This window comes from Lupinus angustifolius, chromosome LG07, assembly GCF_001865875.1.
Source record: "Lupinus angustifolius cultivar Tanjil chromosome LG07, LupAngTanjil_v1.0, whole genome shotgun sequence".
Taxonomy (NCBI): domain Eukaryota; kingdom Viridiplantae; phylum Streptophyta; class Magnoliopsida; order Fabales; family Fabaceae; genus Lupinus; species Lupinus angustifolius.
In genome coordinates, this window is record NC_032015.1 from 5,210,358 (window position 1) to 5,221,172 (window position 10,815).

The 10,815-nt window shown below is 29.4% G+C and overlaps 1 protein-coding gene across 1 annotated transcript; it reads left to right on the forward strand.

Annotated features, from left to right (window-relative positions):
- On the forward strand, positions 418-9,517 carry LOC109351957 (protein ECERIFERUM 3-like). Its single transcript, XM_019593685.1, has 11 exons — positions 418-773; positions 887-1,113; positions 1,207-1,439; positions 2,193-2,412; positions 3,065-3,186; positions 3,780-4,036; positions 4,844-4,951; positions 5,563-5,769; positions 7,005-7,115; positions 7,448-7,621; positions 9,069-9,517. The coding sequence occupies exons 1-11, from the start codon at positions 723-725 to the stop codon at positions 9,249-9,251; spliced, it is 1,893 nt and encodes a 630-aa protein (XP_019449230.1). The 5' UTR covers positions 418-722; the 3' UTR covers positions 9,252-9,517.

Sequence of the window (10,815 nt, forward strand, 5' to 3'; positions counted from 1 at the left end):
CACTGTATTATTCTATTTTATGAATTTTGTTCTTAAATAAGAACGAGGAGAGAACAAAAAAGTACATGCTTGGTTAAAAATGTGGTACATTGTGGGACCTAAATGACAATAAAAATAATATTTGTCATTGTAAGAAAAAAAGTAGATATTGTTTTTATTTTATGGGAAGTTGTGATAAATTATAAAATAATATATAAAACGCAAATAAAAATGAATATATTGTTTGTCTCTTGTAACCATTTCTTTTTTCATTTGAAGTGTGGTCCATTTATTCCCACGTATAAGACATGAATCATCACATATATGTTTCTTTACATTAATCAGAAGTTCAATAATAATTCTGTCAAATTAAATGAAGAGTAACTAACTCCTTCCCCTCAAATGCATTAGTCCATTCTGCCTATAAATAGTGATGAAAAGGATGATGAGAGAAGAATAAAAGCTTATAATACTATAACAGAGTTTTCATCTGGGAAATAATAAAGAGACACTTTCATTGGAAAGAATAACGTTTTCCTTTCTTTACTCCTTTTAAGTTGCTACTGAGGGTTGATAAGTTTTTAGGAATATTGGTTTTTCAATTTTTGTTCCTACATGAAAAATCTATAGGATATATACTATATACTATTGTTTTGAACATTATACCAGGGAAGAAATTAAAGAAACAGAAAGAAAAAGAAGAAAAAAAATATTTTAAGTATCTTGCTATCTAGTGAAGTGAAATGGGTGCTCCTTTATCAACATGGCCATGGGAGAATTTTGGAATATTCAAGGTATAGTTATATGTCATGCATCGTTTGTACTCTAATTTCTATTATTATAACAATTTTGATGGAACTAACATGGGTTTTTGTTTTATGATCTCAATTTTTTTTTCAATGGATAGTATATGTTATATGCACCTTTTGTGGCCAAAGTGTTGTATGAAAGATTTTATGTTGAAGATTCCAATCTTAGCTTCAATTGGTGCCTTCATTTGCTCATATTGTTTGGTCTCAGAGGTTTGCTTCATCTGCTATGGAATTGTTATAGCAATATGCTTTTTCTTACAAGAAATAGAAGGATTCTTCAACAAGGGGTTGATTTCAAGCAGATTGATAAAGAATGGGATTGGTAAATTATTGGAAATTTTATGTAAATAATTATCTTATTAAATATGTGTTCTTATCTTATATATTAATATTTGATTTATTTTTTTCCTAACAGGGATAATTTCTTAATTCTTCAAGCTCTAATTGCCTCAATGACCTATTATATGTTTCCCTTCCTTCAAAATCTTCCTCTATGGAACTTTAAAGGTCTAATTTGTGCTTTGATACTTCATGTGGGAATCTCAGAACCACTTTATTATTGGGGGCATAGAAAGTTTCATGAAGATTATCTTTTCACCCATTATCATTCTCTTCACCATTCATCTCCAGTACCACAATCATTGACAGGTTAGGATCCCAAATACCATTTTTTTAATAACTTCAATTTTAGTAGAATCAAAATTGTGAGGAATTTGTTAATGATTTCATCTTAGTTTTAAACTTCCTTAATAACACTCGTTTTGGGATGGATTATTCATAAATATGACAAGGAAGACTAATCATGTTGGGTTAAGGGGGAGCGTACTGATAAGTGTGTGGTACCCACACATGAGGGGGGATTGTTAAATATATTCAAATGTAAAGTCCAACATTGAATATGAGAGGAGAATTGAAAGAGTTTATAAGTGGAAAAGACTCATAGAATTAATGCCTTAAGATTTTGATTTAAGACGTAATGTCTCACTTGTAGCTTCTTTATTCTTCTCATACCTCGATAACAATAAACTTTTTGATTGTTGGAGACTCTCTAATCACAGTCTAATCCAATAAATCATAAAGATGTTCATTCTATTAAAGTTTCATGATGTTTCATATTGTCCCATTTAGTCAGCTCAACTAGTTGAATTTTATCATATTAAAAAAAAGAGTTTGTGCATAAAGAAATATATTTTAGATTTGTTTTTTGTACTACCAATGTTATTCTCATTTTATAGGTAAGTGAATATCTCTCTCAAAAAGTGTTATTCTCATAAATCGAATTTTTGACGTTTTCATAAACCTTGAGATCTAGTGAACCTTACACCACTGGACCAACATCTCGTTGGTTTTAGGATTATTTTATTTGAAATAACTACTTATAGTCTTGTTTTCATGATCCAGTTGGAAATTCAACAGTTTTGGAGGCTCTTATTATGACGGTAGTAATAGGAATCCCAATCCTTGGTGCTTCTATGATGGGATATGGATCAGCAACCTTAATATATGGTTACCTTTTGGGGTTTGATTTCCTAAGATGTTTGGGGCATTGCAATGTTGAAATTGTTCCACGTCGTTTGTTTGAGATATTCCCATTTATGAGATATCTGATATACACACCAACGTAAGTTAATTTTAACTTTAGAGTATTGCAAGTACCAACTTATTTTACTGCTATCATATACTATTTATTATTATATCATACTTTACATAAGAAATCCAGCATTGAATTTCTCTGTTATTTTGGTAAGGAAAGTAAAAGCATTTACTGTTGCTGAAAATGGAAATCGATCATATAGTATAAGATTTTAATATCAAAATAATTATTTGTGAATATATTATCTATAATTCTTTCTATCTGTTTTATTTTGCTTTTTTACTTTCATATTACATACACATTTTTGTCCCTCTATGTTTTACAAAACTACTTGCAAAGTCACTCCAACTCCAATACCCTTAAGTCTTGAACTTTTACTTTAAGTGGATATGCCTTCTTTCATTCCCCATAGCAACATTGGAATTGAGTTCCACAATTTCACATTAACCTATAAGGCAAAACTTCAGTGTTTTGATTTAATTTGAGTATTAGTGTAGTGTCTTCTAAAGTTTCTAGGGTTGAGAAACCTTGTAAGACATTACTAAATATATTTTTTGTATGTGACATAAAATGTTATATTAATGTTATATATTTATGTATATTTTGCAACCCACTTGTCACACCCCAAAATTTCTAGTTTGGGATTGTAAACTCACTTGCTTTCAATTTTGATTTGCAGGTACCACACCCTACACCATAATGATAAGGATACTAATTTCTGCCTCTTCATGCCTTTCTTTGATTATTTAGGCAATACGCTTAATAGCAAATCATGGCAATTACACAAGACACTAAGTTCAGGTACATATATATAATAAGTTGTGCTAATATTGATTTCATCTAAGTAAATATTTTTCTTTTTAATTAATTACCTGGATGCTTCATATAATATGGCTACCCAACATGACTCTAAGTACTTCATTAAATGCTGCATCCGATTCCTTGTGGTTTAGGAGATTAATTTTAAATTACTTTTTCTCATGTGTTGTGATAATACCTTATATGCATATTGTAATATTCCAACCTTACATGTGACCTCTTGAGAATGTTATCTTTTCCGATAAAAATGCCATTCAATATTTTATTTTCCTTCATGGTAACCTCCCAATATTAGAACCGATCGTCATAAAAAATTTGAGTTATTATTACAGCCTTGATGGATCCTGTCGAGCTATAAATTTATTGAGCATGTCATATTAGACTTGAATACTCATACAATATTTTATTCCTCTAAATGCAACCTATTGCAACTCGAGCTCAAAAGCTAATGTTCTAGAGGAGAATAGGATTTGTCATGCCTATTTTAATTACCAATAGTTATATATACCAACATTTTGTGGCTTCACCATTATATTATGCACATTTATGATTAATATGTATTTGGAACGATGCAGGACGTCCTAGTAGGGTACCAGATTTTGTTTTCTTGGCTCATATAGTGGATGTAACATCATGTATGCATGTTCAATTCTGTCTGAGATCTTTCTCTTCTTTGCCATTCAGAACAAGATTTTTCTTGATCCCATTTTGGCCAATTGCCTTGATATCTTTGCTGGCAATGTGGATTTGGTCCAAGACCTTTCTTGTTTCATTCTATTACCTTAGAGGTAGATTGCACCAAACATGGGCTGTCCCTAGGTTTGGTTTTCAGGTATGTCTATAATAGCACCCTCATCAATAACAGGGAAATATTCTTTTAATATATTATATTATGAGAAAAAACATATGTGCATTCACCTGAATATTTTACACTATCACTTGATTATCTATCATTCATAGTTAATTCTCATTAACTTTTAAACATAAGTAATACAAATGAATGATGAATGATATATTGAATATTGGATGTATATAAATTTTTCCACTAACAATTATTAGAAATCAAAGTGAAAAAAGAGAATCCGGAAGTTGACATTATTCTCATTGATAAAAATGAATCAATATGATTTATTTATACAAGAGAAAAAAGAGAGGAAAAACTTATAACCAAGCAATGAATACAAACTTTACAATATAACTACTAACCACCTAAACAACTTTTAAAATAATCTCTAAAATATCTTTAATAATATAAATATTTATATCTTATATTATTTGTACATTTTTGGTTAAAAACAATGACATCTTACAAATTCACTTTCTTATTATTTTTATTTTTACTTTTTAAGAAATTTGTCTAACTTTTGATCTTCAAAATAGTTATACTAACATCACTTGTTTATTTACATCTCAAATACAACATCTGGCAATATGTAAATATGGCTGAATACTGTTGTTATCATATGCTAATATGCTAGTGTTATATTCTCAGTGTTGATGAAATGAAAATAATTTACGCTTTAGGGAAAAGTTCCTTTATTGGAACATCATTTTTTTAGTGTCATATATGACTTTAATGCATTTATTTTCTTATCTTTCTATACTTTATATCTTATTTGTATACACATTTTGCTAACAGTATTTCCTGCCAATTGCTGCTGATGGTATCAATAAGAATATTGAGCAAGCTATCCTCAGGGCAGATAAAATTGGTGTTAAAGTTATCAGCTTGGCTGCATTGAATAAGGTTTGGTTGGCATATAATTAGATTATGACTTCTTTTTCTATTAAATTTGAGAAAAAAGAAATTAATTTCTTGGATTCTGGTGTTCATTGAACATGGTTGTTGAGGGTTTTGATGACTTGTAAGGTAGTAAATCTCTGATACCTGACAAAACCATCCATATGGCAGTACATCATAATTGCTTTAGAGGACATGTATCCTTAAGACCTTAACTATAAGCAACAGTGGCCCATTACCTTTGTAATTCTGAAAGTGATTAATTAGCTTCTGTAAAGAGAAAACAATTCTGGGTCAAAATAATTTAGTGTTATAGCGGTTGCGACCAGAAAGCCTCCAACGATTTCTAGACTTACTATTATCATGTCATATGAAGAGTGAAAAACTATTATAAGATGTTACATCTTGAACCAAAATAGTATCATGAGTCTTTTTCACTTATAAACGCTTTCACTGATGTCATACGTATAAAAAAGTCAAGAAACTACGTTTTAAAATGAATATATAGATTACAGGGTAAAATTGTATCTAATTACAGTTGCATGTGATTGTAGAGGAATATTTAGTATGACCATTATCAGGGTTTGTTTACAATTCTTCATATTCACTGTGAACAGAATGAAGCTCTAAATGGAGGAGGAAAACTATTTGTGGACAAACACCCAAACCTTAGGGTTAGAGTTGTTCATGGGAACACCTTAACTGCAGCTGTTATTCTTGATGAAATCCCTAAAGATGCAGAAGAGGTGTTTCTAACAGGTGCTACCTCCAAGCTTGGTAGAGCAATTGCCCTCTACCTTTGCCAAAAGAAAGTTAGAGTCCTGGTAAATCTTACTTTTACCCCACTCCAAACTAATTCTAATGTTTTCATTAATTTAATATTGCATTTACTATAGTCCTTTTCATTTGAACAACTACACTTAACTTCTCACATATCTCAATATAGTTTCAAAAGTTAATTTGTATATATGATTATCCCATCTAGGTTACACATGTAGTCATTGATGAACATGTGTTTTCTCAAAACATGTTTAGAATATATCTTGCATTAATAACATTGAATCAAAAAAAAGAAAAATAATAATTGTTTCATTTTTAATTGATATAACATATTTTTATTAGTGCGAGACATGTTTTAGAGTAACAGATTGTTCATCATTATTAAGCAATTTTTAATACTTTAAATTAGATTAAATTAAATGTATAAATGCATACTACATGAGTTATATAAACATCATCATTATTCTGTATTTTTGTTGGTACATCTTTTCTTAGCTTGGAAACAAATAAATAATTTTCAATGGGATAATAATCTATGACCAAAATTACAACTTGCAATGGAAAATAATTAATAAGGGAAGTTGATTGATTGTGTTGCCTATTAATAGCTATCTGTACTGGCACCTCTGGGTTGTAAGTATCAAACCTTGATCTAATAATTGTGACGACAAAACAAAAGACCTAACCCAATAAATTTTATTTAATTTTTGTCACAGGGTGTCCCCCTAACCGAAAACTTTAGTTGGAGTCATTCATAAATTTCATAATTTGAGATGAGATATAGTTGTAGTCTTAATTGAAATTGTACATATAATTTAAACATATTTGAAGAAATCTGCACTAACATATAATTTGATTAAACTATTCCTAATAAATTTGCATCAAAACTACATTAATAACAAAATGAGAAATAAAATATCAATCGTTGATTTAGTGACATAACGTCACATTAGATCCTCATGTGTCATACTAGTTCTATTGTGAAATGTTTAATTCCTCAAAGCGATACTTGTTGCACATCAAAAAAGTTTAGTTCTTTAGTTATAGAATGAGGGGTTATCATTAGTTTTACCAAAAAATGAGATAAAATGTAAAAAAAGAGTAATAAAAAATAATATAATTGAAAAATAAAATATAAATATATATTGGATTTTAAAGAGATAAAGATATGAAAAAACATGGCTAAGATTTTAATTCTTATTATGCATTTATGAAGAGTAGTGATAATCATGTTACTTATGCAATGACCATTACTAATGGGCCGAAATTTACGTTGCAGATGTTAACTCTTTCTACAGATAGATTTCAGAAGATTCAAAAGGAAGCCCCTCCAGAATACCAAAGCTACCTTGTCCAAGTCACAAAATACCAAGCAGCTAAAAACTGCAAGGTATTGTCATGCTAATATTCTTTTATTTGTGCAAAATCTAAAAAACATAGTATCCATATGTCAATGTGAAAATTTATATACAGTCAGTATATCATCCATTATTCATTTATATTACTTTTTTTGAAAAATCAATGATAATAAAATTTAAATGATAAATGATGAAGTAACATTGCAAAACTCATACATTGTCATTATATACTTTATTTTTTCAAAATTAAAAGTTACATCAATTTTTTAATGGTATAATAATTTCAATGATTATGAGCCATAAATTTGATATAGCACCAACACATACAAACCATGTAATTAAGTTGGCTTTGTGATTATTGTAGATATGGATTGTTGGTAAGTGGATCACACCAAGAGAGCAAAGGTGGGCACCAAGTGGAACACACTTCCATCAATTTGTTGTTCCACCCATCTTTCCATTTAGAAGAGACTGCACTTATGGTGATTTAGCAGCTATGAGGTTACCAGAAGATGTGGAAGGACTTGGTTCTTGTGAGGTAAGAAATCATCAATATATATTCATCTTATAATCAATTATTTTATGTCTTGTGCTTCTAATAAAACTTATAAAATTGTGGATCGAATGTAGTGGTATTAGTCATATTTTCTTTCCTTTGCTTCTATAAGATATAAAATTGTGAACCTAATGCAATAATACCATGTTTTCTTACAATTGTATTAAACACAACTATAAGCATAACCACAATTTGAACTATAAATTTAGAAGAAAAAATGCTTTAAAAATAGATGTAATATGAGTTATCTTAGGTAATAAACCAAGCTAACATTGCTTACTCAATCTCTTATTTTAAAGATCACGAGCTAACATTTTTTGCTATCAATCATTCATTCTTAGAAATTTTTTGAACTTGGATATTTTCCCCCACCATGGGTATCCTTTTTCTTAACAAACGATTCAATAAAAAAACACGAAAGGTGTCAACCTAAATACAGAGAGACACATTCAAGAGTGATTACCGTTACAAGAATGAATAATACCAAGACCATGAGTCTATATACAATTAAACAAAAAACATAAGAGTTTGGACCAATACTATATGAAGGTAATCGTGTTCAAGTTGGGATTGTCAGCAATATACTGTAAGTACTATGTAAGTAGGGTTTTCTCCATATGCAAGACCAAATCTTGCTTAAAAGAATTAATGAAACATGTACCATCTAAATCAATTAGTCACTTGTAAATTTTATAAAGCACCTTTTAAATATCAGACTAAAAAGTATGGCTAGAAACGAGTCGAACCAGAGTTCAGCTCGGTTCAGTTTGATAAGGATTGGCTCAGTTCGAAACTCGACTCGAGTTCGATACGAGTTTTTTTTAGCTCGAATTCGGCTCGATTAAAGTTCGCGAATTGTTCGGTTCAGTTCGAATGGTTCATTTGGACAACTCAAATAATTAATTAAAATTTGAAAAATACCTTTATATATATATATAAATATAATTGTTTTTATATATATAATAACAATTAAATATAAAAAATAATGTATGAGTCATAATAAAAATAAAAATTAGTTTATATAAATATATATATATATATATAAATAAATAAATAAATAAATAAATAAATAAATAAATAAATAAATAAATAAATAAGGTAGTCATATTTTCTCACAATTGTTGTAAACTCTATACAAGTATAATGACAACCACAATCTAAAATATTGCAAACCACATATAAATAAGGCATTTTCAACCTGTAAATCAGAAAATAATCGTTAAAACCATTAAGAAACAGGCCTCGGCCAAATCAAATAATTACATAAGAATGATAAATAAAATTAAAAACATTATTCCTTAAAAATAAATAATAATAACATTTTTTTTACTACAGAATTTGCATAAATCAAACTTCTACTCACATTCTTGATATCTCTACAAATTAATTGTATTCTTTATCATTTTTTGTTTGACATGTACTGTTACAGTACACAATGGAGAGAGGAGTAGTTCATGCATGCCATGCAGGAGGAGTTGTACATAGCCTTGAAGGTTGGACTCATCATGAAGTTGGAGCCATAGATGTCAATAAGATCAATGTTGTGTGGAAAGCAGCACTCAAACATGGTCTAAGACCAGTGTCTTCAGGGTCCACCATCAATAAAAATTAAAATCCAAGTCAAAGATCATTTAAGAAAAGATGAAGGGATTGTTAAAGTGAATTCTGATGTTTATGTTTGGGCATGAGATAGTGTTCATCAAAATGTGATTATGTTCTTTGAAATCGTTTCACTAATGTTGTTAAATGTTCACATTTGTAGTGGTTTCTTAGCATGATGAGGCCAAATTAAGTAATCTGGCCCACCATCATTACTTTAATATTGGAAATATTTCATGTTTTATTAATTTAATTAAGCTTTCTTTGGTATCACATTTATAGAAAGCAAATGATTTGGAAATTTAGTTGTCCTTGTTGCATAAGTACATCAAAGTGCGTGACATCCCCATAATACATGGACATTAACACTTTTTAAGGACAAATATCCCGATTTATGAATGATGACAAAACAAAATTTAGGTTTTCCTTTTGTATCCTAAATAAGGTACACTTACAAGGTTTTGGATAGTGAAGATGAAAGCATGCATGAATGAGAGATTGAAGAGGCAAGTATGCATCAGATATGTTTTGATGAAGGAAAATGACACACATAGTTTGATGAAGACAAAATATTGATAGAGACAAAGGATCGACAACATGGTTAATGTTCAAGGACAAGCTTGAGAGGATGAGCAAATCAACAAACAACAAAGTATCAACTATAAAGTCAAGAGTCAAGAATGTACAAGGCAAAGCATTCAAAAGAAGATTTAGGGGTTAAGTATTTTTATATCTTTATTAGGTCTTAAGTTGCTTTCTTAGTAAAAGTCTAGGCTAGGATGAACCTCAATAAAAGTCTCACAAGCTAAAATCAATCGTATCTAAAAAGAAACTTACATGCATACATACATGATTTACATGCACATACATACATACATGATTTACATTCACATACATACATACATGATCAAATGTTTTGAATGCATTTAAAAAGTGTTTTAAATCATACTTCACTCAAAGACATGCATCATTAGGTTATAAATCATGTAGGAGGTTCATTCATCATTTGAAATGTATTTTAGAAAACCATTAATCAATTAACAAATATGTTAATCAATTAATCATTGGGATGAACATGTTAATCAATTAAGTGGTGAGTTAATCGATTAAAGTGGTTGTTGGTTCTGTTTTCTGTTACTTTCAAGAAACTCGTTAATCAATTAAGTTTCAGTATAATCGATTAACTTCCAGTTAAAAACAAAATAGTATTTTAGCCCATATTTTTTCATATTGCTTCATAATAACCATTTGAGAAGAATAGAGGGTTAGAACACATTTTTGAGAAAAAAAGTTTTACACATTTTTCAGGAAATCTTAAGCTCAAACTTTTATATCTTTTAGAAAGATTTTCTAAGTGTTCTTTAGAGGAAAAAAAATGGTGAATCTTTTCAAGAAACTCATTGAGCTTAATTGTCATATCTTTGTCAAAAGAAATCTTGCAACACACGCATTTTATTCTTTAATTGTGAGATCTTTGAGAAGGGTTCTTAGATTATAAGAAGAGTGTAAAATCTGCACATTGAGGTGCATATGTAACTTGAAGAAAATTGTTAGACTAAGGTATAAACACATTCTCT

Coding starts and splice junctions, on each gene's coding strand:
- LOC109351957 (XM_019593685.1), top strand. CDS start 723: ATGGGTGCTCCTTTATCAACATGGCCATGGGAGAATTTTGGAATATTC. Junction 4,037..4,843: donor TCCCTAGGTTTGGTTTTCAG/GTATGTCTATAA, acceptor TTTTGCTAACAG/TATTTCCTGCCAATTGCTGC. Junction 7,116..7,447: donor AAGCAGCTAAAAACTGCAAG/GTATTGTCATGC, acceptor TGATTATTGTAG/ATATGGATTGTTGGTAAGTG.